Source organism: Heloderma suspectum, chromosome 4 (genome assembly GCF_057233095.1).
Source record: "Heloderma suspectum isolate Gila_16-S chromosome 4, 16-S_ref, whole genome shotgun sequence".
Lineage (NCBI taxonomy): Eukaryota > Metazoa > Chordata > Lepidosauria > Squamata > Helodermatidae > Heloderma > Heloderma suspectum.
In genome coordinates, this window is record NC_139461.1 from 146,619,519 (window position 1) to 146,645,884 (window position 26,366).

Here is a 26,366-nt window from a genome sequence, read left to right on the forward strand (position 1 = left end):
TGGTGCAAGGTCTCTCGCCTGAGGCAACAGAGGCCACCTCCGTCCCGCAGCCCCCTTACCTTTGCCATCACTGTGTCGGCTCTGTGGAGAGCCGCATGGCTGGAAGATGTGGCTGCAGGACTGTTGTGAGAGTTCATGTCTACATTGTGGGGAGCTTGCAAGAGCTCTGCAGCTGCTGCTTCCAGCCACATGGGATGATGGAAGGAGAGGGCAGGCGCCCGCTGTAGAAAGTCCTGACTGCTGCTCTATTGCTGCAGCGCGGCTGGTGGGACTTGCCAGAGCACCTGCTGGAGGCTGCGGCAGTGGGCCCTCCTGGTGGGGTGGAGGAGCGGAGAGAAGTGGAGTGGAGCAGCACAGTTCACAGCTCCTCTGCCTGATGTGGCATCTCACCCTGCTTCATGGGTGGGCCGGCCCAAGTGAGAGCAGTAGTTTTCCATCACCATACATGGCTTCGCACTGTAGGCTTACACAAGTGGCTTGCATACAGGATCGCCTGTTTGACAGGGAGGCCCTCCTCTACACCACTACTAATGATGCCCGCGACAGGGTGCAGAAGATGAAAACTAAAGACTTGGATTAAGGTCAAAGACCACACGATTTCACCCTCACCCTTGGTACCAAGGATCCTTGAGTCATTAGTCTTCTGGTATGCAGCCCAACAGACAACATCTTCAGCAGGGCTACAGGAGGCCCTTCCTGGCTGTAAAATATTGGTCCTCTGCATGCAAAACAATCTCCAAGAGACATCTTTGGCTCACCTCCTACCCTTTAGTTGATCCTGCTTCCTTCACCCATTTTCTCTATCAAGCATCCTTCTCTGCCCAGCACTCTTGTTCCTTCCCCCTTCTTCTTGTTAAGAATACAGCTTTTCCTATTTTTAGGCCATCTGCACATTTTCTCTACACTAGTACATTTGGGTGCAATTCCCTGTCAAGTTTACACATACCTTCCTAATATCTTGGTCTCCTCCACTTTTCCCTCAGGTTTGTATATTTCATTCCACTATCAACTCTGCCCCCATCCTCTGGGCTCTCCCATTTAGCTTCTATACTTTCTAGGACTTTGCTCATCTTTCCTACCTTGCCCACACACATCCTTCTGTCTTTTACTAGTAAGCGTGTGTGATTTTTGTGTCTCAGTCCTAGTAACCCATCAGCTTCCCTCACAAAAGACTGCAAATGTTCCAGGACAGCACATTCACTCAGCCAAGCAATGCCAAGGGCTTCATCCCTTTGTAATTTTCTGACTTTCTGCTTTCAGGGAACCTTTTCTGCATATGCATTTGCAACATATTGAAGGTGATTCTTGGCCATATTTTATGCAGCATGCACTCAGTGTAGTTTATTTTAAAAGCATATGCAGCCTTTTTGCAAATGGCATTCAAGGTAGCTTATCAAAGGATAAAACCTACTATGTCATAAAATCCCAATACGAAATATATAGCAGCAACCAGAATAAAACACGCCAAATCTCAGGCCCTGCTAGGACTCACCTTTGCCTCATATGAACTGAGTGTGTGATCTAAACACACACAGGAAAATCATAGCAGTGGATAAGCTGCCTTTCAGAAAGTCTTGCTCATTGCTTCTATATTCTCACTGAGAAAACCCCAATGCCTTCCTCAGTACTGCAGTGGGCCTGAGAAAGCAGTTTGAAAACCGCTATTGTTACGCATTATAATATAACCAGGACTGTGTCTACCTTTTGCTAAAAAGATAAATGTCTCTGTCCTGGCAGTCCAAATCCTGTACTGTATAACATATGCAAGTGTCCTAATTTTGCATAATTCTGCAGTCTATCAATATTGGCCTCTGTTCGTGTGCAGATACTGAGTGCTAAAGGGGAAGGGATTCTGTGGGGTTGGAGAGAGTCTCTACCCATGGTAGAAATCCCCTGGTCTTACAGAAAAGCATCAGGTGATTGGAACATTCCACCACCACTGGCTGCTGGACTGCTTTTAGTAAGTAATCATTGTGGACAGTCCCCTCACCACAGTCGGAACAGGGGCAGGGCGGGGAATTTGACTGTGGATGCATGCCACAAGTCCAATTCTCCTCTCCCTAAAAAATCCTTTCAGTGGTGACTGGAGCTGGAGCTAAACTTCTGTCCAAAGTATTTTGAAGGGAGGACAGAATAGAGCACAGAGAATACAGTCTCCAAGCCCACTTTCTCTCCTACCTCTGTTATCCCTCATGAGTTTTTACAGATCCCTATTGGTTTTTATTGTGGTACAGTATTTCTGGTTACAATATTTCTGATTTTGCTAGTCATGAAAAAGCATAAATAAAGGTACAATCCTAAGGCTGCTAGTCAGCAGCTAGATGGCCATAGGATTGGTCGGTTCTCGGGAACTGGCCTTGGAACCCGTGCTCCGAGGTCAGTTCCTGGAGAACTGACTTCCACCCCCTCCTGCGCTGCGTTGTGGACAGCGTGGATTGGCTCCGCGCTCGGAAGAGTAGCATGGTTCCGCGCTTGGAAGAGTAGCATGGAGCAGAGAAAACGGGGCATTCCCGGGCAGGGCGGGGAGGTCAGAAGTGCCAGTACAACACTTCCTATGTTTTGGGCCACCCCTTCCCATGCTCCGAGATCCCACGGTTAGACAGCTGAAATCGACTGTCTAGCCACAAAAGCAGGGCGGCGGGAGCGCGGAGGACATTGTCTCCTCACTGCTCCTCCCGCCCTGCACTGGATAGGAGTGGTGTATCGATCCAGATAGGATTGCTCCCTAAATATGTGTGGGGCTCTTAACAGCCTATCTCCATAGCCAGCTCTTTGCTTACTGAAGTCTCATTGATGTGTAGCCCACGCAACTTCAGGCATGTCTTGCATTTAAAAAAAACAGTTAAGATTCTCCAGAAGCAAAGTTTGGTGTTTTTTCTGCAGCCTTACAAGATCAAGGCATATGGGTAACCTTGAATATAGATTAGCACAGCTGGAGACAAACTGGAAATTTGTTATGCCTGGTTGCCAGCTTTCCTGGATCTGGCTATTGGGCATAAAGAGTGGTAGGTTAGATGGACCTTTGTCTGGCATGGCATTACATGTCTGCTGCATAATTACTGGGATAGTTTACTGCAGCTTAAAGCAGGATTCCTTAGTTTTTAAGGTAATGTGTAATGGTTAAAAACATTAGTTGCTTTTCTATAAAGGCCACATTTGAACCTTACTGCTTTTTCTTTTCAGGGCCACGTGAGAGTAGTTCAGTTTTTGGTGAAAGAAGTTAACCAGTTTCCTTCAGACATTGAATGCATGAGGTACATAGCAACAATAGCTGACAAGGTGAGTGCCAAGAAGTCTCCAGTGTGTTCTCAAATGACTTGGTGCGCTACATGCAACTTAAGAATGTTAACTCCTTTTTTAGTAGTACCACCCAGATTTATTTTAATACAGTATAGATGGTAACAAACATAAAGGCAAATCTAGCAAATTGTTCATGTATAATCAGTATTGGTGCTCTTGTACCTAGGAATCAACATTTACACAAAATAACCTTTACTCACCTTTCAAGTTCTCCAGAATGCTGAATCAGGCTGTATCTGAAACATAGCAAGGGGTAGGGGGAAAGACAAAAACAGCTGGTTTTATGATGTAGCCACAAAGTGTGTATTCAGTCACAGGGGCCTAATCCAATTAAGTCTGTACCCTCCTCCTACAATCTTACTTAAGACTGCTTAAGCTACACCTAGTGGCTACAGCATCACTGTTGAAGCTCTAAAGGGTTAATGTTTTTCTTACGAATGTGAAACATAAGAGGAAAAGGGAGAGGGTCTCCAGAGTCCTCATCTTCAAGGAGGCTGGTCTGCAACAATCACGCCAGCTTTTTCTCTTCTCACCACCCCCAGCTTAACTTCCAGCTTTGATAAATAATTCTGGAGAACTTAAAAACATTCTAACTATTTTGTGCCATTTGTTTGGTCCTAATAAAGGTATAGCCCAACTGTGGATTTTGGCGTGTTTTTTTATGGACCAACACATTTCCTTGCTTTCTTTGAAACAAAATAAGGCAGGAATGAAGGGAGGACTCTTCCACACTAATTACATCACTCTCACAAGATGCAGTAGGTGTCCTGTGGATCATGCAACCAGATTACACTCTCCACTTACAATAGCAATAAATGTGCTATATGTGGGTAGAATTGCATTGTTCATTTATCAGATATTGCAAGTGCTTAATTTACTAAACATTTAAAATAGTGATTGTATACTGATAAAGCACAACCTTGGTAGAAGATGTGTAAACTGTGCTCAATGAAATGGAACAAAATAGAAAGAAATCTTTTATTGACTGAACAAAAATGAGAGGCTTTGAGAGACCAATACCCTAGGCTGTCCAAAGATAGTTGAATAAAATATTGCAGGTAGGCTGCTAACTAATACACGGTATCGGGACCATATTGCACCTGTCCCGAAAGACCTGCACTGGTTGCCAGTTGCTTTCTGGGCACAATTCAGGGTGTGGTTTTTATCCTTTGAAGCCCTAAATGGCTTAGGACCTGGCTGTCTAAGGGACTGCCTGTCTTGCCATAACCCTGCCCAAATATTAAGATCTGCAGGAGAGGCCCTCTTGAGGCACCATTACTCACAGAGGACCATTTGTCAGGCACATGTGAAACGCCTTTTTCCTGTATTGCCGCCAAACTTTGGAATGTGCTCCCTCAAGAACGATTGGCCCCCACTCTCTTGACCTTTAGAAAGGGTGTAAAGTCACATCTTTTCAATTTGGCCTTTCAAAATGTGTAGTTTTTATGTTTTTACTTTTTTAATACTCTTGTTTTTGTTTTAAGGTTTTATTGTTTTAAATTGTTGTATACCACCTTGATGGCTTTTCAGCATATAAGGCAGTATATAAATGTCAATAATAAATAAATTTTATAGTACATTCCAAAAGGTGGCAAGTGAACGTTTGGCTGCCGGAAGACCCGTCAGTTGCAAAAGACAATGCTGATAGCATTAAGCCTTCTGATTCAGTGTGAATTTATTCTGTTCTTTGGAATTGAGATCAGCTAGCATAAGCATGAGGAACAAACAAACATTGTTTTAAAAGCTGTATTTTTAGGAAATTGTAGAGCAACCTGAATACTATTCAAAAAAGCATTTCTTTTAATTAAATACCTACAGAAATATTCTCAGAATGCTTCATTTGCACATGTAGATGAAGTTCTGAATGTACAGCAAGTTGCCAAATATATCTTTGGTTTCCTCACAATATTATGTCCTTATTGTAATAGGAACTGTTGAAAAAGTGTCACCAGTGTGTTGAAACAATTGTGAAGGCTAAGGACCAGCAAGCTGCTGAAGCAAACAAGAATGCAAGCATCCTGCTGAAAGAGCTAGATCTGGAAAAGGTGAGATATACAATCTTGTCACCTTGCTTAAATATTATTATAATTATAGATAGAGTGCCACACTACTCTCACTCGGATTCAAGGCTGCACATGAATGGGCTAAGCACAACAGAGGATTAATCTGAGTCTGAATCAGATTTTAGTTTTCTGGAATAATTTGTTACCTCTCTTCACTGTACAGGCTAATAAGGCCTATAAATCACATCGGTATGGATCTCGGAGTTGAAAATCCTTGCCGTCCACACACTCTGGACTAGCAAAGGGTCTTATTCCTACATCTCTCTGTGTACTTTGTGTCATCATAGCATAGTAAGCCAGTGATTAGCAAAGATCTAAAAGAGGGGGAATTGCTGAATTTCCAAAATAAAACAAATAATTATTAGAAAAATGGTTCACTACACATAGTTTATGAAGCCAGGAGCAAGTATTGGGGCCAAATACTACCTCTTCCCTTGGCTTGCTGCTTCAGTGCTTTGTTTCTGGTGTGTATTCAACAAAGTTCCCTGTTATGTCCAAATAGGGGAGCTCTGGCTTAATGTCATGGAGCCTGGAATGATCATCCAAATCAAGGCAAATTTTTTGTGAGAATATAAACCAAAGTCATAACGTGCTTATTAAAACATGCCTTAAGCTGAATCACTAAGATTAGGTATAGAATTTTGGCCTATAGTTTTATTAGAAAGAGCAGCATGAGGTTAAACAGTTTTAGAGATAAAACATTTTATTCTTTCAACTGGATGGATACATTGGAATGGACTATGATAGTGATGGATATCAGGTGGTTGGTTTACATTTGGCTTAATGTGCCCCCTCCCTTCAGAACATAGCCATCCCTGGAAGAAGGCACTGAAATGTGCACCTTCTTCCAGCAGGGTCTGTCAGCTAAGATTTCACAAATGCAGAAAAGCTTGAACCGTTTAGTGGAAAAATACAAGATTATTCATCAAGTAATTGGGATTTTTCATTTCAGCAAAGAAGAAATATATTTGTAGTGCAGTTGTCTTAACGCTTGTGTGGTTTTGCTCACAAGATGAGATTTGTGTGAGCCAGAATGGAACAAATATTTCTGTGTCTAGCTTACTATTTGGGGGCTCATTCAATATGGAGATGTCTTCAGTCAATATAGTAGAAAATACTGAATAATCCTTTATATAATACACTGACATAAAGCCTACCTCACTGCCACGCCACTACAGTTGTAAGCATTGAAGTAAAATTCCTTATTTGGTACTGATATATAGCCTATATTGTGAATGATTTTTCCACAGTCCAGAGAAGAGAGTAGAAAACAGGCTCTTGCAGCAAAAAGAGAGAAGAGAAAGGAGAAAAGGAAGAAGAAGAAAGAAGAACAGAAACGAAAACAGGAGGAAGATGAAGAGCACAAACCTAAGGAAGCGCTAGAGTTGCAAGAAGATGAAGATGAAGAGGAGAATGATGATGATGGTAAGAGACTCATTCTTCCTCCCATTCAACTAATAGACGAATACTTTGTTTCTATGATCACGTGTCATAAACGTAGTAGTTTAATGTTTTCAGATTTTGTACTTTGTTTAAACTGCAAAGTGAAAAGGAATTTTTACAAGTATTCTGCTAAGGACTGCAGTCATTTCAGTTACATATGAGAATCTAGTTCTTAAATATGACAGGCTATCTCAGTCATTTACACTGTACAGGATACATTGCTCATGTTCATCCCTTGTTATCACTTTTTATTTTCCCTCTCCCCACCCCAGTCAAAATGTAGATTGTAAGTTTCTTGGGGTAGGGTAATAACTGTTTTGTAAACTAATATGGATACACATGGCTCTGTGTATTTCTCAGTGTGTTCCAACCTGTAACCTCTTACCCAAGCCTACCGCCCTTTGTGAGCCAGAAGTCTCTTGCTCTCTTAAGTAACTCTGCCCATTTCCCCCTTCATATCTTACTAGAGCCTCCTCGGAACACACATGGCCTGGCCTAATTTTTATATAATCTTCTATTTAAAGTCTTTTGCCCAAATCCACCTCCTTTCTTGAAGCTTTTGATTTAACTACTTAGTCCTCATCCCCACCGAAAAGAATTCTCTGTTTTATTGTCAATATTCAGATTATAATCTCCCATTTACTTAATACTTGTTACTCTGTAAAATACCATATAAATTGATTTATCTATTTGCAATATTCGTATACTGTCCCCCATCAAAAGATTTCGGAGCAGTAAACAGCAAAGATAAAAGAATAAAACACCATGTTAAAACTGTTAAAACATTTTTTAAAAGACAGGTTCCAATAAGGCCGAATTGAATAAAACATGGCTGGTCACTCAAGGAAGGCCTCTTGAAATAACAGTGTTTTCAGGAAGTGCTGGAAGGAACACAATGTTGGTGCCTGCCTGACCTCCAAAGGCAGGAAATTCCACAGTGTGAAGCCACCACAGTGAAGGTTCTTTTACTGGTGGACTCCAACTGGGCCATGGGTCCATGTGGAACCACCAGGTACATGCCCTCTGATGACCTCAGTGACTGGGCATGTTTGTAAGGAAGGAGGCGCTCTCTCAGGTATCCTGGTACCAGTTGTTTAGGGTTTTGTACACTAGTACTAATACCATAAGCCTGGCCAGGTAGCGAATAGGCAGCCAGTGCAGTACCCTCAGCAAAGGAATTACATGCTGAAAAGGGGCAGCTCCTGACAACAGCCGAGCTGCTGCATTCTGCACTAGCTCCAGCTTCCAGACCAGCCTTAAGGGCAGCCCCACATAGAGCGCATTGCAGTAATCTAGTCTTGAGGTTACTAATGCCTGTGCCACCATGGTCAGGCGATCCCTGTCCAGGAGAGGCTGTAGCTGGTGAACCAGCCAAAGCTGCTAAAAGGCACTCTGAGCCACCACAGCCAATATAAACTGATGCTATATAATTGGTGATCAAAAGAGTACTAACAGGTACTTCATCTGTTCCCACTGAAACAGCTAATAAGATACTTGTTTTAAAAATAGGTAAGACCAGAATGCTAAAAACCTGCTCAGACTTGGAGGAAAAGATTCCAACTTGGACAGCATGATACAAAAGTGTTATGAAACATTTCTGAAAAATTTTCTGGCTTACAGTTAACTTACATTTAAGTATATTTTCTATTTACTTTTGTTTCAGTTGATCAAGAAGTTCCTTTAGAGCCTCCAAGTGCAACCACTACAACTACTATTGGAATATCTGCAACATCAGCTACTTTCACAAATGTTTTTGGGAAGAAGAGAGCCAATGTGGTAACAACTCCCAGCACAAATAGAAAAAATAAGAAGAATAAAACAAAAGACACTCCTCAAAATGTGCAGATAATTTTGCCAGACCAGCATATAACTCTAGCACAGCAAAAAGCAGATAAAAATAAAATCAATGGAGAGCCAAGAGGTGGTAGTGCTGGTGGGAATAGTGATTCTGACAACTTAGATAGCACAGATTGCAATAGTGAGAGTAGCAGTGGTGGTAAAAGCCAGGAACTGAACTTCACTATGGATACACACTCTTCAGGAGATAGACGATATGCCTCAGTACTGCTCCCTTCTCAGGAAGATAAGACTAACACCTCAGTTTCCAAAGTGCAAACCAGGTGAGTAATTAATTCTCTCTCCTATCCTCGGCTAGTTAAAGCTGTTCATGGGTCTTTCTCATACTAGCTTGATACATAAATGTTTCCATATGCAAACATTTTGGACTCTAAAATCTGACTAATTAAAGGCTTGGAAGATTAGAAGCTTAAGTGGATTAAAAATTGTTTTATAGGTCCCAAAATTAAAATTTATTAAGGAGCCAGTTGGGCCCTATCCCTCCCTCCCTCTGATCAAAAATAAAGCCAAGCTGGATAAGTATGTTACCTAGCCAAGGCTCATCCCGCACGCTAGAAGGAAGAGATGGGAGAGGGACTATGCAAGGAAGCACAATGTGACCATCCTCCTCTCACTTGCACCGCCTTTCTTCTTTCCACTCTTTCAGCAGTGGGTGGGGTAGTCAGGCAAGTTGTACTCCCTTTGTGTGTTGCTAATTGCCTCTTCCCTAGCATGCTTATGTGTTCTGTTATAGTCCCATCTTCTCTTGAGCAGCAGACTAGGAAAGAGGAGCCTTTGAACCAGAGGATAGCACTCTTTGTCTAGATTTAGCCTAGGAATCACTAAGTTTATGTGTCAAATGCTGGTGGCTTTTGGCTAGTATGTAAACGTTCTCTCATGTGCTTTTGTGCATCCTTTGGAGTTGTCGGAATGAAGAATCACATCTATAGTTAAATACTTCTAGTCTTCATAGGTGCAGTAAAATCCTTAATGAAAAATAGATGCAATCAAATTATATCCTCCAACCGCATGACTTAATTGTCTGATGGGAAGGTCCTTGGTCACTTGACAGTAACCTACGGATTATGTTGCTCTGTTCTGCCCTATGTTTTTCTATGTCTTCAGGGTGAGGAACACCTTTCAGCCTGAGGGCCTAATTCAGTTTTGGAGATACTCTATGGGGGCACGTTCCAATGGTGGGTTTTTGCCAAAAAAGCGGTTTTGCCAAAAGCAAAAGGGATGGGGCAAAATACCAGAAAGTACCAGCATACTTTAGCTGAAAGCTCTTACTGCCAGTAACTAAAGCTTAGGAGAGGCATTTCAGCCTGTTTGAATGGGAAAACATGCAAAAAAAAAGTGGAAAACCACAAAATGATCTGTAGTAAGAATAAAGTGTTAAGGTCAGGAAAGGGGGCATGGCCATTGGGGGGGGGCCCAGAGGGTTGGATTGGGACTCGAGAGGATCGAGCCTAAGGGTCCCCACCCCTGCTTTAAAGAAGCTAAATAAAGTGTATGAATTTGATCACACATGCTTATAAAGTAGTTTATATTCAGTGATCAAAAAACCTGGTTTAAGACCAGAGTTAAGGCTATTTCATCTTGGCTCAAGCTCCTCAAAGCCAGGAACTTGGAAATTAAGGCTGACGTGCCCCATGATCAGTGATGTTGTGCAGTGTCAGAAATTGTGCTTGCTTACAAGTTACCCTCCATGCACCCACACTTTTCCTTGGTCTTTCAGGCCCAAATCTAGATGGGGAGGATGGAGTGCCTGGGACCAGCAAAGATGATTCATGTTGTCCTGGTCCTGTATTGCCTTATGAAGCAGTTGCCTTACTGTTCTGCTAGAGGAATCCTCCTGTGAGTTGACTTATACCTGTTTGCTGCTTATATCAGTAACTGGCAGGATGGGTTAAACAGTGAGAAGGAGCCCTCTTCTACCAGTAAGGTTAGAAGGTTTCATAAGGCAATACAGGGTGAAGACAACATGGGGCATCTTTGCTGACCAAGGAAATGTCTGGGTATATGGAGGGTAAGTTGTAAACAAGCACAGTTTCTGACATTGCACAACATCACTGATCGTGGTGCATATCAGTTAAGGCATCAGTCTTCGCTTCCAGTTTCCTGGCTTTGTGGCTCTTGAACCAGCATGAGATAGCCTTAACTCTGGTATTAAACCAGTAGGTTTTTTGCATTGAATGGTTTTGAAAAGGAAATTCATCATTATAGTGTTGGCAATCCTACCCTCTCCCCAATGTATTTGAATCTGCTTTCTTGCAAGTTTACCTATGTGATAAATGGGATTATAAATACTTAACTGATCATCATTTCATTTCAAGAATCATGATTCTAAAATCTCTAGAAGAACTTCTATGGATAGAGAAGGCTGTCCTCCACAGACAGTCACCTACAACATGTACAAAGGAATGAAGACTGTGAGGGAGGGGGGTTGAGATAGCAAGCTTATCCCCATTTCCCTTCCTCACGTGTAGACCTTACACATTATGAGAATGATTGAATAGGGCTAGGTGCTCACAACCATCTCAACAAGCATACCTAGTGTGAACACACATTCAGTGTAACATGTGAATATACCCCTAGTGCTAAGACATGACCCTTGCCTGTCCTTTTCCCACCATACAGACAGGGTCCCAATTCATGTAGTAATATGTAGTGTCACCTTGTGAGGTCACATTTCATAACCAAAGGAATAGGCATTGCACGTAGAAGCCCTCTGTAATACAATTTCTTTGAAAACACTGGAGTACTAGCAGCATTCTAGCTTCAGAGTGAAGCTGAGAATGGCCAACATTACTCTGCCAGCAGTTGCTGCCATAGGCTTTCAGGGGGAGGAAAACCCTTAACTGTGAACCACTTCTTAGACCGTCATCAAACCAATGAAAGGCACATCTCTTCAACAAACCTGAAGTACACCAGTAGTTTTCACCAAAATTTGAAAGAAATGTCCGATACGCTGAGCCTCAGCTTGGAGTAAAAAGTAAAGTGTCAGCTTTCAGTGCTTTTTAACTTGCTGTTCCTGTGGCAGTTTTTATCAGGTCACTTTGAATATTTGCACAACTATAGAACTCATCAGGTAGATAACAGATGCCAAGTTTCACATTATTAGCTAAACAGGTTTCATTTTTATAAGCAGTAGAATTTTGAGGCTTATAACGGCAGGGCCTTTTTTCTGAGGCACTTTAACTATATAGGGGCCCTTGTGTGCCCCTTTAATACGTAGCTCTATGTTATGTTCCAGAGACTTTTATTGATAAATCCTGATTGTAAAGGTATGTTTACACTATGAATTTGTGTTGGTTTTATGGCACTGTCATGGCTTCCCCCAAAGAATTCTGGAAACTGTAGTTTGACTTGGATGAGAAATGTCTACTTGAGATTATAAATTCCCTGTGCAGAGCTACACACCTCAGAGTTTGCAGGGAAGAGGGAGTGATTTAAGCCTGTAGTGTGGGCACACCTTAAGTTGAGATCTTAAGATGTTTTGGAGATGATGGTTCTCTAACTAAAAGGTGCCACTTCTAATTTCATTGGAAACTATTGCAAATGGAACTGTTGAGAGTTGTACCATGTTCTTATTTTAGAGAAGTCTTCATGTGTGTTGTTAATTTGGTGGTCCAATCTGAGTTAGAATTTGGACCTATGGCCTGTTCTAGGGTTATGCAAGGATTGTTTAACCCTCGCACAACCGCCGCCGCCTGGACTTGCATGACATGACAAGCCATGGCCAGGCAATGAATATTCAAAACCTGCCTGGAGCAAGCCTCAGCCCACCATGGCTTGAATGTTCTGTGCAAGCACAGAATCCATCCGCATGGCTGAACAGATACCATTTTAAAACACCCGTTACACGTAAGCGAGCTGTTCATCTTGTCTCTGATGAAAAGTTACTCCACCTGCTTTGCACGTAACTAATGTAAGCGTTATTTCAAAGTTAACTTTATACACTCTGCCATGAAGTATTTTCAAGTGGTCATAAACTTTTATCAAAATGAAATATTTGCTGGGTCAGTACCCACTGAGCTCCTCTGGGAAGCAGCCTTATACTTTCTGAGTCCTTTAAGGATCCCACTGAGAGTCTTCAGTTTTGAAACCATTTCCTGGTGTTGATCGCAGTTTGTATCACTGGATTACATGGAATTCATTAATTGGAATAGTTTTTGATAGTAAAGTAATTAATTATTAAACCATATTTGTTCCTAGACTTGAAGGTGAAGCTAACCCAAACTCCTTAACAGCAAGTTATAAATCTGTGTCTCTGCCTCTGACATCTCCAAACATAAAGTTGAATCTCACTAGTCCAAAAAGAGGCCAAAAAAGAGAAGAAGGCTGGAAAGAAGTAGTGAGAAGGTACATTATTTCCATTAAGTTTCATGAAATAGAGTCTAAGCCTTTTATATGAATGTATTTGGTCAGTGTCAAATTAGGGATGAGGATTTGGATGAATATTAATGGTAGACGGGTGGAGTGTGGGTGTTTATGGAACAGGGCCATGGGAGAACACTTGTCAGATTTAATAAATATTTAGCATTTGCTAACCTTGTTCCTATACAGTGCCAGTTCATAGGTTTACATGTGGTGGGATACAAGAGCATCATGTACTCTCCCCTACTACACATAGAAACTTCAGTGTAAAGTGGGGTCTACGCATGATCAGTCTGACTTCTTTCACAGCACGTGGATCACATAAGCAGAGCCTAAATGTATGGGTCCCAGTTCACACTGAAAGTTCTACACATAGTCTGGGAGGGTGTGAGCTCTGCTTGAGGCTTGCTCCTGCACCCCACCAAGTAAAAAGCGAAGATGCTGGGACTGTGAAACAGATTATAGATTCTACTTTAGGTATATTGAGTTTGGTATAAACAATACAAAGCTTGCAGGAGCTATATAAACTGGTTCTCAGTACAGGAAATTGACATTTAAAATATGAGGGCAACAAAGATGATCAGGGGCCTGGAAACAAGGCCCTATGAGGAAAGACTGAAAGAACTGGGCATGTTTAGCCTTGAGAAGAGAAGACTGAGGGGAGATAGGATAGCGCTCTTCATGTACTTGAAAGGCTGTCACAGAGAGGAAGGCCAGGATCTCTTCTGAGTGCAGGACATGGAATAATGAGCTCAAGTTGCAGGAAGCCAGATTCCAGCTGAATATCAGGAAAAATTTCCTGACTGTTACAGCAATACAACAATGGAACCACTTACCTAGGGAGGTGGTGGGCTCTCCCACACTGGAGGCATTCATGATGAAGCTGGGCAGTCATCTGTCTCAGGGATGCTTTGACTTGGATTCCTGCATTGAGCAGGGGGTTGGACTCAGTGGTCTTATAGGCCCCTTCCAACCCTACTGTTCTATGATTCTATGAATGGTAAAGCATTAAACCAAGGATGGGCAACTTCCAAGGGGCTGCATTGCCCCCCACCACCCAGAGCAGCACCCCTGCCACATCACTGAAAATGGGGGGAGGGGTTTAAAAGCACAAAATTGTGGCACTGTGGTCTGAAAAAAGGGTGTTTTGCTTTAAAATGGCCTTTTTTGCTACTGTGGCGCTGAATTTCAGTGGCAAACCACAACATTTTGCTTTTAAAAGCAGGCTTTCTTTCCCCGCACCCCCCACCTGTGCCACCAAATTTCAGTGGTAGCGTGGGACTACAGAAAAGGCCGGGGGGAGGGCACATGTGGTCATCGGGGGGCGCACCCCTGCTTTACATTATCAATTCCTAGTAATTAATCTGTGGCCTTTAGGGCAGACGGGTAGTTTGCGTTTTATAAAGTCTTCCATTTTCCATGAGGAAACGTTTAAAACAAATATGGATACTTCCAGAGTTGTCTCCTGCTTTGTCATGAAACTATTTTTAAAAAGAGATATTTGCTGTCTTAACAGACTGTACTATAGATTCTGACCTGTGTGGTCTTCTGGAGAAAGATAAGGAATATAAATTTAACAAACAAAATGGGGTGATGTGAGAGCATTGTCTTGTCTGGGCTTGGGGATGAAAATGTGTGGTTGGGAGTTATTTCCACCTATTGCCTATGAAAGTTTGTACTCCTCTTCCTTCCCCATTACTGAAAATGTATTTTCACCCTTGGCAGGCAAGTAGGCAGGGTTTTAAAAGACCCTTCACCTAGCAGCTCTCTGCAATCAACACCAATTGAACAATTTCAGCTTCAGAGAGGAGGGCGGTGCTGTTCAGGAGCAAAAAGGTATTTGGCGGCACACTCAAGCTGCTATCGTTTTGTATTGGGGTGGAGTTATGTATAGTCTGTAGATGAGGTTATGAGACCCAGTGTGGTGTCGTGGTTAGAGTGTTGGCCTGGGACTCAGGAGATCTGGGTTCTAGTCCCCACTTGGCCATGAAGTTCACTGGGCCAGTCACTGACTTGCAGCCTAGCCTACCTCACAGGATTGTTGTGAGGATACAGTGAAGAGGAGAAGGAGAAGTAAGCTTCCTTGAGTTCCTTGCAAGAGGAAAAATGGTGGGGTATAAATGTAATAATAAATAATCAAGATGTGAGAGTTGTTTCGAACTTCAGGGGCAAAATTATTGAATAGTGGATCATGGAATGTGTATTGAAGTGGCTTGTGGATCACAGTGTGGGAACTGAGGAGAAGTAATATAAGGATAGGGATATTTTGAGGGAAACTTTACTTCTAAATTTACTTTAATTGTGGTTTTCAATTTGCTGTTCATTGCAAGTAAATCATGAAGCCACCCAAGGGTTTAGAAAACTAAAACGACCTTGGTCTGGAATGCAAAGCTATAATTAGTGTCCAAAGTTCCTTTGGTGTCTCATAAAGACCCATCAATGGCATACATGTTGTAATGTGTGAATTAAGATAGTAACTGAAGAATATTTTTCCTAAGTTAAAATGAACATTCATGTACCCAGAACAATGCATGTCTAACAAGGCCTGAGATACTAGCTGTTAAAAAAAAAAAAAAATCATCAATGCTCTCAGTTTCTTTATGGAAGACTGGTAGGCTTGAAAAGTTTAACAGAACGTCAGCAGAAGTCGCTTACTGTTCTGAGATGTCTGCCCAAGTATCAAATTACATATTGTAATACTGTTTAAATCTCTTATAAGCAAAAAACAGAAAACCCTCAGACATTTGCAACCTTTGACATTTAGGTCAAAAAAGCTGTCTGTCCCAGCATCAGTTGTGTCTCGAATAATGGGAAGAGGTGGGTGCAACATCACAGCTATCCAAGATGTCACTGGTGCTCATATTGATGTGGACAAGCAAAAAGATAAAAATGGAGAGAGAATGATCACAATAAGGTAGAGTGCATAGAATCTCATGTTTAAACGTCATGTTTTTCAAATGAATTTAAGTTGCACTGAGCTGAGACTTGATTCCAAAGATTGACACTGCCTTCTCTGTTTCAGGGGTGGAACAGAATCAACAAGATATGCAGTACAACTTATTAATGCCCTTATTCAAGATCCTGCCAAGGAACTGGAAGATTTAATTCCTAAAACTCATATAAGAACGCCTGCTTCCAGCACCAAATCCATCCATACAAATTTTTCGTCTGGCATCAATACTGCTTCAGCTTCAAACAAAAACTCATTTCCCCTTGGAGCTCCTTCCCTTGTCACCTCACAGTCATCAACACTGTCTACTTTCCAGTCTGCTAACAAATTAAGCAAGAATGTCCCAGCAAACGTGCGCTCTTCTTTTCCAGTCTCTCTTCCCTTAGCTTATTCACATCCTCACTTTGCTTTATTGGCTGCCCAAACTATGCAACAAATTCGTCACCCTCGCTTACCTATGGCCCAGTTTGGAGGAACATTTTCAACCTCTCCAAACACTTGGGGACCCTTTCCAGTGAGGCCAGTTAACCCAGGCAGCACAAACAGCTCCCCAAAGCATAACAGTTCAAGTCGCGTAGGTAACCAGAATGGCAATATTTTGCCGTCTGAGTCTACAGGTTTAGCTTCCAGCTGTCCTGGTACTGTCTCTTCAGTAGTTGCATCTTCCCAGCCACTTTGTGTGACGAGTAACCGGACTCCATCATCGGTCAGAAAGCAGTTGTTTGCTTGTGTTCCTAAAACAAGTACCATGACAACAGCAATCTCAACTGTGACAACTACATGTAGCACACTGCCTTCAGCTTCTGCACCTGAAAACACTGGTCATGTTCCCACTACATTTCTGCCCTCTAGTGTTCCACAGGCACAGCAGTCTGCACTTAAAACAGATGCTGTTCCTTCTGTTGCAGTACCCAAAGAAAAGGCATCAACACCAGAACAATCTATTGGAAATCCATGTGTGCCATCGTCAGTTGCTGCTAGCAGCAATATTTCAGCAGGCAGCAATTCAGGACCCCTAGAAACGTGCACATCCAGCAGTCCTGCACCTCCAAACAATGTCCAAGATGAAACACTGCCAACCAATATGTCTGATTTGAGTCCTCCCATACCTATGCCTTTTTCTTCCAGTTCAGAACCCACTCCATTAAGCTTAGCTTCACCTAGATCGGTTGCTACAGATAATCAGGACAACAGTAACTTACCTCAGTTAGCTGTACCAGCACCCCGAGTTTCACACAGAATGCAGCCTAGAGGTTCATTTTATTCAATGGTACCAAATGCAAACCTACATCAGGAACCTCAGTCTATTTTTGTTACAAACGCAGTACCTTTAACACCTTCTCAAGGTCCACCTCCTACAGTTCAGCTATCATCGCCCATGAACATTATGAACGGTTCTCAGATGCATATTAACCCAGCAAACAAATCCTTGCCTCCTACCTTTGGGCCAGCAACACTCTTCAGTCACTTTAGTAGTCTTTTTGATAATAACCAGGTGCCGGCAAACCAAGGATGGGGAGACTGTCCACTGTCCACACGAGCAGCAGCAGACCAATCTTTCACTGTCCCATCTACATTTTTGGGTAACTCTGTGCTGGGGCACATGGAAAATGTGCATCCTGATAACTCCAAGGCTCCAGGATTTCGGCCGCCTCCTCAGCGAGTTTCAACTAGTCCTGTAGGTGAGTTGCTAAGGTTCTGCATGGAGAAGGGGAGATTATTTATTAACGTTTATTCACTGTCTTATTTGCTAAAAAGCCATCAAGGTGGTAGACTGTAATTTGAAACAATTTAATTGTGTTGATGTCCTCTTGATCGCCTTTGAAACAAACCTTCAGAAAACAGGTTCCTGTGATACTGAGCCAGAGGAAACCTGAGAACCAAATTGTGGTGGGTCCTTGGCTGTTTTTACCCAGTTGATGTTTCGTTTACAGTGTAATATGACAGAATGTAATCAGGAGATCTGGGAATCTGCATGACCCATGAAGCATGGAAGTTGATACACAGTACTGAATCAAGTAGCTCCCATGAAAAAAATCTGGATATTGTGTGGCCCTTATAAGTTGCAGGGAACTTTTTGCTTAAAACTTTTGAAGTGTCTCTCCCTACCCCCTTCTAGTCCCTCTCCATACCCTAATTTGTTGTCTTCTACCCAACATTGTGATATTCTGATAATATAAGGCAACCTCTTTTCCTACATAACAAAATGGAACAAAAGGTTGTAGTTCTGTAAGAGGGGGCAAGAAAAATTGCACCACTGGAATGATGCTGGCAAAGCACATTATGTACAAGTGAGACCTGCAATAAAACGTACCAGTGTGGAACACTGTTCTAGTCAGTCAGCCATGCCCTCCTCCAGGATACTCCATTTCATTCTTCCTACCCAGTTTTCCATTCTCTCCCCAACCCCAACATTCAGTTATCATTCTGTGACCACAGAACAAGCTCAGTCCTAATTGGGTTGCTTTGGGGGTTCTTCCCTTAGGGATTTTGGAAAGCTTTTTTGTACTTCTGCAAACTTTGGTTTTCCTCCGAGACTGCTAATGCCTCCCTCTTGTGCGTAGATGGTACCATTTTGCCTACATAAACAACAACATTCATGCCTGAATGTCAGAAATAAAGAGAATGGTTGCCTTTCTGTGTGGTTTAAAATTGCCTGTAAAGCAATTACAACTTGGACCTGTTCATCAGTATTTTGATGAATTTAATAGATGCCTAGCAAAGTCAGCTTACATTCACAGGTCCTGTACCAGTATGTTTTGACTGGACCACTTTGAAAATGGCAACCACTTTGTATTGAAGTAACTATTTCTGAAAGTAATACCTATATTATTGTGTAATTTTTTGATTTTTTTTTATGAATCCAAGCTTGTTTTATGATCCTTATACCCTTACTATAGCTAGTAAGATCAATGAACATTACAGTTGTTAATATATTCTGGCTGTAGTATTTCCCACCCAATTTGTACAAACTGATCACTGAACCTCAAGCACCTCTTGTGGACTAGGCTGGAAATTTTCCATGTGAGATGCTTACAGGTATTTTGATTCTTATACTGTAATCTGAAATACGTTGCCAAAACCTGGTTGCACAAGGCTCAAGGGACAGTTCTGGACTTAGTGGTTCTGGCCAGCCACTTGAAGACAGGAGGAGCGTAATGATCTTTAGTGAAAGATGTGTGTGAGGTTGTAATGTAGCTCCAGAGACTAAGGGAAGATGTAAACTTTTAAAGGCATAGCACTCCAGCTTTTTTCTGGTGGCCCAAGCAGATGATCTTGGAGTTGACAGGAATAATGGAACTCTGTGACATTAAACATAGTCGAATCTATTTTTGGACCACCAACAAAATTTTGCAGGGTTGAGCAGAATTTTTTAAAATAGATTCTGTCCTCACCCTACTGGCAACTCCAGGGTGGTCTCATCCGGTGAGGTTTTCTGTGGAATAATCTTCTGTCTCATCTGCCCCAGAAGCAGGGTTAAATTGATTCCAGACAATACGTAAGCATAGTAGCAAGTGGTCCTTGGAACTGGAGGAGGGAGGCTTGTCATGGATAGTGCTGCACTTCATGTGGTTGATCGCCTAGAGCTCAGACATTTTATTAGATTCAGCTTTTAATATGAGTACGAAGTATGGGATGATGGCCTGGAATGCCTTCTGTCAGGGGCTCCCAATTTGCCATTTGTGGTCTTTCTGGGAGGGCAGAGATTTTAGCCAGCATTATGCGTGGTTTTGTGACTTTGGGGATTGATTGTTTACATGAGTCTTCTCTTGAAGAATGTTTGGAAGCTGCATATTATGCTCTCTTGATTGGAGTTGTCAGGAACCCTAAACCATATATGACCTATGTTAAAATACTGGGTTGCCATTAGTGTCAAAGCACAATTCAAGGTATTGTATTTTAGGAAGCATCTCTCACCATATATTCTCACCTGTTAAGATTGTCTGAAAGGGCTTTGCTCTGTTTTTTTATCTTAGAGCTTTGTCAGAGCCATAATGCCACAGCACCTCTATAAGTTCCATTATTCAGTAAAAAAAAAAAAAAAAAAGCAAGGCAGCCCTCCTTCTAACTCATGGTGTTGGCCAGCATCTTCAATAGGAATGGAAAATGGAGGGCTACCCTTGGCAGTGGTGCAGTTTTCCAGAGGCAGCTGAAAGCGTCTTTATTCAGAAGAACTTTTGCCTAGATTGATATGGTTTAACCCAGATTCTGAAAGCAAGTTTGGATTCATTTAAATGACTACCAGTAGCATGTAATGCTGAACTAGGGTAGAGACAATGGAATGGGGCAATTTTTGTGTATAGGATACCACACACTCCCGATCTCTGAAACTGATCATGTTATGTTTGCATCAGGCTTTTGCAATTTGTGAGCTATGGACCTTAATTTATACTTATTTGATGAAATTTCCTCTTCAGTATTGGCTCTGGGTTTTTACAGATGTGGACGTACCTTGATCAAGTTAATCTAAGAACTAATTCCTAAGGATAAGCAGGATTTCCAATCCCCAGTCCTGTTTGTAGTGTCAGCACTGCACCTCTGCAGAGGCAAGAGTTGGAACAAAATCAGGGTTTTGTTCAACTTATTAGCATTTATAACTCTTACATTATTGAAGTTCTGTATCTCATTGACACTATATCCTTTTTTACCTGTTTCTGTGCATTCCACTGAGAGAAAATTACGTAACCACCATCAAAATGTGCCCCTTTTTTAAAGAAGCCTCCCCTCGAGGCTGTTAATGCTCAGAAACTAGCTGTTGCATAAACAATGTGCCTGAAAGCATAAGACTAGCTCACTTTCACATTAATAAATGGCATAGTTCTGAAAGTAATTTGATTATCTCCAAACGCTGGCAGGATTTTCCTTCCACAAACATTTCACTCATTATACAACTTCCATCATCCCTGTCCATTGGCTGTGCTGGCTGAAACTGACGGGGGTTGGAATCCCAACAACATCTGTAGGAAGACAGTTTCCCCACCTCTGCAGAAGAGGCTGCAACAATCCAAATTAATATGCTGCCATCAGGTATTCTAATATAATACCCTTGTCCATCTCAAACTTTCTTCTGGGGACCCCAGTAGTAGTCCCTTTACACTTTCATGGGATCCCAGAGACTCTAATGATATCAGGGGAGGATGTTGAGGAGCAAAAGACTTTCTTTTAAAGTTCCCTTCTTCACGTACTGAAAGCAATCCATTTTTCAATTTATACGTTATTATTTAATCTGAAAAGCAGTTTGCCTCTTAAGCAGTACAAGCAGTGTTAACGTCAAAGGGCTAGTTCACATGCCTATCATTATTTGACTGCAAATCAGATGGTGACTTGCATGTGTGGGCCATCACAGATATAAACTTTGATTTTGCCTCAGTGTTTTTAGTGGAGTTGATTCATACAATCAGTAGTGAACCAGGACAAAAAAACCTGTGTACATGGTTCTCCCTCAGGCATGCCTATAGCTTTGAATCATGACCATAAAGGAGAATTGCAGCAGTTGGGTTTTAATTTGGAAGTCTTTCAACCATCCACCATGTGGTGATTTGCAAAGAACAAGCAAACCAAAATAGTGATCCTCAATGCAATAAAAGTGAAAGAGCCACTAGAGTGCACAAGACAGGTGCAATAAAGTACATTAAGAGGTAACATTGAAAAGCACTAATATTCATTAGCCATCTGGAAATAATTTCTCTATAGTTTAGAACCTGAACATGAAAATAAATTACTTTGGTCAACCATGAGAGAATAGTCTTCAGCACCAGATTACTATCCCGTCATTGGTTATTACTGCAACAGAGGAGCAAGGACAACATCTAAAAATTTAGTTCTGAGCTATAGTCCTCTTAAGGTTGTGTTTCTTCACTGTGAAGTTTTCTAACAGCTATTAAATACATGCAGTGAGACTGAAAATTTAATGTGAAATTACCACTCTGACTGCATGCAGTAATGTAACTAATATTGGACTAGGCTGGTGTTATTTGGCCTCAGCCTGACGATAATTTTAAATTGCAAAGCTACAGAGGTAACTTTGACTTCTTAAGATTACTGTATTGGGGTTGTGACCACAAGCTATGATAACGCTCTTCAAGTACTTGAAAGGTTGTCACAGAGAGGAAGGCTAGGATCTTCTCAATCATCCCAGGGTGCAAGACACGGAATAATGGGCTCCAGTTACAGGATTCCAGCTGAACATCAGGAAAAACTTCCTGACTGTTAGAGCAATATGACAATGGAACCAATTACTTAGGGAGGTGGTGGGCTCTCCCACACTGTAGGCATTCAAGATGAAGCTGGACAGCCATCTGTGAGGGATGCTTTGACTTACATTCCTGCATTGAACAGGGGATTGGACTTGATGGTCTTATAGGCCCCTTCCAACTCTACTATTCTATGATTCTGTGATTCTAAGCTTAGTAAGAACTAATGATTGTTCATACCTTTGCTAACTATGTACTTCCAATATCCTTTCTTAAATGTAGGTAGGAGAAGTATAGCACTGTGGTGAGGAATATTTCCAGGTTGGAAGAAAAAAAATATAAAAGCACAGGATTAATAGAAACGTCCCAAATATAAGTCTGTATATTTTATGCTAGAAATTACAATAATTGAGCAGTTGCTTATCCAACATACTTCAGCTGTCTTCCTCTGAATATGGGGTGGGGGGGTTCCTGTAGTTCTTAGCATAGTTGGATAACAAATAGGGTTTTTCTGATGCTCTGGAGTTATTTTCTGAGACATAATTGTATTAATTTTAGGTTTACCTTTTCTAGATCCATCCAGCAGCTCCTCAAACTCACCTTCAGCGCCTATGGCAGGTTTTTCAGCAAATATTCAAGGAGCACGGGTTTATCTTCAAGGGCCAGCTCCCGTTGGGACTCCCAGCTTTAACAGACAGCATTTTTCACCACATCCTTGGACAAGTGCTACAAATTCATGTAGGAGCTTTGGGGGTCTGTCTAATTCAACTCTTCGGTCTGTTGGTATTGACCTTTTTGCTGGCTGTATGATTTTAACAAGGGCAATTGTTTAGAGCATTGATTAGAGAAATTGAGGCACTTTGAAGAGAGGAAATTGCTGAATTGATTAAAATGGCATTTTAAAGGCCAAATTAGACATGACATGCAGTCACATTCATATCCCCCTCCCTTTGAGAGAGTTTGAGCAGAAGAATAAAAGGGGTGGTGGGGTTGCTTGATGTTTCTTTCCCCTCTGGCTCCCCCCGCCCCCACACACACACATACACACACAATCTTTTGCAACTGCTTTTCCCTTCAATGGAGAAGAAAGGGGTACTTTTCCCACCCCAATTTAAAAATTTTAATTGAGTGAAAGATTCATACAGCTGCATGTCATATTTACTTTGGACTTAAGGCTTTTAACTACCTTTTAACGTAGATATGCATTGTCCTAGACAAGAATATCTGAAGATAGATAGTTGATATTTAAGTCACATGTTGAATCTTAGAGCTGAGCTATATATTATGTTTATTATATGAAATCAGCCTAGCCTTGACTGCTCTTTAACTTACTAGAAGAGTTGCCTGGAGGAAGTTGCAGTTATGCACACATAGGGAAGGAGGAACTGCTGCCTGCCTGCCTTTCAGTTCCTTATCTCTCTCCTTAGTGGCCAATTCACTTTAGGAGCTGGAGAATGGAGAAGAGAGGAAAATTAGCCAAGTGGCTCTTAGAAGCAGTGGTCAGTAATTTCACTATATAGGTAAAAATACACCATTCCTGGTCAATGTTCAATCATGCAGAAATGTTTTTATATTTTTTAATGGAGCATGAGCTTAAGGAATGGTTTAACCTGTAGAGCCTTTTTGTTGAGGCTGTTGATCAGATACATCAAGGGTAGGGAATCAGCACCCTGTAGGCCAGACTTGGCCCATGGGTCCCCATCTGGCCCACTGGCCTCTGCTGTCAGACCCCACCTCCTCAGCCCCCTCTTTCTGCTGCTCAGCTGTTTTGCACCAAGCAGAGGGGAGGGGAGGTTTAAACATCACTTTCCCCTTGTGATCCCAATGAGTGAGTGGATATGAAGCAGTGGGAGGATGTGAAAGAGCAGTGGAGAGAGAAAACAGTGATGGAGGTAAAGAAGAGTGCCCCTACCCACACGTCCTTAGCCACACCCTTCACTGATACATAGCACCGATCATTTTCCCCTGCGAGAATGTCCCCATCGACTTGAAGGTTCCCCACCCCTGAGAAGCATCAGACAGCTCGTTGTCTAACATGTAATTCTGAGGCCACAAGCTGGGCTGCGTTCAGTCCTAAAAGCCAACTGCTGTGTCAGTGAACTGCATCATGGAGGCTTCTCCCATCCCTGAAGCAGTATATTATATCCTCATTTTAGATGAACTATAATTCAAAACACTTACTTTCATTTCTTTCAAAAACAATACTAAAAACATTTGATAGAGTAAGTCCCACTGAATTCAGTAGAAGTCTACTTTTGTTCAAATATTAAGAATCTCATCTCTAATGAAAGAAGTCTCTAGAGCAGCAGTTAAGGTAACTAAGCATTTCATATGTAATAAAGCAAGAGAACTGTTTTTTCATCAGGTGAATCTCCTATTCCATCAGTTTCCTCGGGATCATCTTCGCCCCTTTCAGCTGCTTCTGCACCTTCAACCCTGGGCCAACCAAAATCAGGGAGCACAACTCAAGATCGAAAGGTGCCACCACCTATTGGAACAGAAAGACTTGCTAGAATTAGGCAAGGAGGTTCTGTCACTCCTACCCCCTTGGGAACCAACTTCACAGCTCCTGTTGGACACAGTGGTATCTGGTCATTTGGAGTTAACAATGTTTCAGGTGAGAGTGTGTTTAAGGAAATGATAAGAGTGAAACGAAACAATATTTTGAAGATAAAGAGGAGGAAGGGGGAGCCTCCTATTGGACTTTTGAGTTTTTGCTGAGCATTGCATAAGGATCTCATTGTTAAGACAGAAATTAAACGTGTTCACTACTTTAAAAGCACATATTCGTATGAATTGTCTCCTTCCTGGTGTATGTGAGAGGGTGGAAACCTTCCAAGCAGGAATGTGGTAATATCAAAAGCAGTCTTGAATAGAGGACTGTTGAGAGAAGAGCCAGTAAGGTGGCTGAAGAAGTGGTACTACAGAAAAGGAAGCCTGTACAGGGATAAGGAGCTCTTACATGGCTGCAGGGGTGAGCGTGGGGCCAGGGGGGACTGACGGTGAGTCTTGTGCAACTTGAAAGGAGACGGGGGAGAGCTGCAGCGTGAATCTTTGGGTTGGTGTAATTCTTTCCCAAGGGTCAGTGCAGGAAACGGGGAAGAGGGGTGATGAATCTGGAAGAGAGACAACAGTTTAGAAGAGGCATTCCTTGATAATTGGAGAAGGCAAATAACAGGAAAGAAGACCATTCTAGAAGGCGTTTACAATAGATAGGATGACAAGGGACCATTAGCAGTAGATATAGAAAGGCAAGAGTGAATCTTGGAGATGTCGGGAAGGAAGTGGTGGCAAGGGTGGACAACTGTGGGAGGTCCAGGGGCCATTTTCCCCCTGTGGGCTGCACTAGGTAAAAAAATAAATTATTTTTTTCATGTACTAGTAGTAATAATAATAATCACAAGTTTGCCACCAAAACTTGGCAGTGTAGTGATAAAAGGATTAAATTTAGCTAAAATGGACAAATTCAGATTTGCTCCATAGCTATGGAGCGCCATTTTGGTCGCTAAAAGTAAATAAATTTAAATTCAGGCGGGGGCCACATGTTGTCCACCCCTGCACTAGGGTATGGGAAGAAAGGAAAAGCAAATCACTGCATTTTAAATAGCACCTTGTCTCTTGGGCAGTGGGCATTGCTGCAGTGAAATCAGGAAGTTTCAGTTGCTAGCATGGAGTTCTTTTACAGGTGTGTCCCATGAACATCATGCTTGGCTTGAGATGTTGGTCAAACATGGAGAGGAGAAGGGGCTGGAAAGATGAGAGGGTGTCAAAGCGGGGAGATGATAGCTCAGTGGGAGAGCATGTGCTTTGCAGGTTTGATCCCTGGCATCTGCAGTTAAAGAATATCAGAGGTAGCAGAACTTGAGAAGACCAACTTCTGGAGACCTTGGAGAGCTTCTGCCAGTTAAAGTAGATAATATTGGGCTAGGTGGGTGAATAGTCTGACGTGGTATAAGGCAGCTTCCCATGTTTCTAAACCCTCAGAAGAGAGGGATTCAAGGAGGGATAGTTTGATCAACAGTGTCAAAGGACATTCACTAGTCATGGAGAATGAGGTCTGAGAATAGCCCCTTGGATTTTGCTATTAAAAACCCCCTAGAACCTTTAGAGAGCATTTTGCATAGAGTTGGAGGGACTGAACAAAACTGTCAAGGACACAAAGCAGGGGCTTTTCTAGCTCTCTGATAAATATGAGAGATG

General features: G+C 42.0%; 1 protein-coding gene across 20 annotated transcripts in view; it reads left to right on the top strand.

The window, feature by feature from the left end:
• The window catches only part of ANKHD1 (ankyrin repeat and KH domain containing 1), a 173,003-nt gene that overhangs the window by 143,912 nt on the left and 2,725 nt on the right, over nucleotides 1-26,366 (top strand). For 4 of the 20 annotated variants that reach the window (XM_084850861.1, XM_084850870.1, XM_084850862.1 and 1 more), the window contains 10 exons: nucleotides 3,184-3,279; nucleotides 5,229-5,345; nucleotides 6,614-6,788; nucleotides 8,470-8,926; nucleotides 12,861-13,007; nucleotides 14,748-14,858; nucleotides 15,787-15,936; nucleotides 16,045-17,654; nucleotides 22,725-22,949; nucleotides 24,532-24,783. In XM_084850861.1, the coding sequence (XP_084706987.1) occupies nucleotides 3,184-3,279; nucleotides 5,229-5,345; nucleotides 6,614-6,788; nucleotides 8,470-8,926; nucleotides 12,861-13,007; nucleotides 14,748-14,858; nucleotides 15,787-15,936; nucleotides 16,045-17,654; nucleotides 22,725-22,949; nucleotides 24,532-24,783 (3,340 nt within the window). The remainder of the gene's footprint in view (nucleotides 1-3,183; nucleotides 3,280-5,228; nucleotides 5,346-6,613; nucleotides 6,789-8,469; nucleotides 8,927-12,860; nucleotides 13,008-14,747; nucleotides 14,859-15,786; nucleotides 15,937-16,044; nucleotides 17,655-22,724; nucleotides 22,950-24,531; nucleotides 24,784-26,366) is intronic. The other 16 variants (XM_084850868.1, XM_084850878.1, XM_084850869.1 and 13 more) reach the window with 7 other exon arrangements.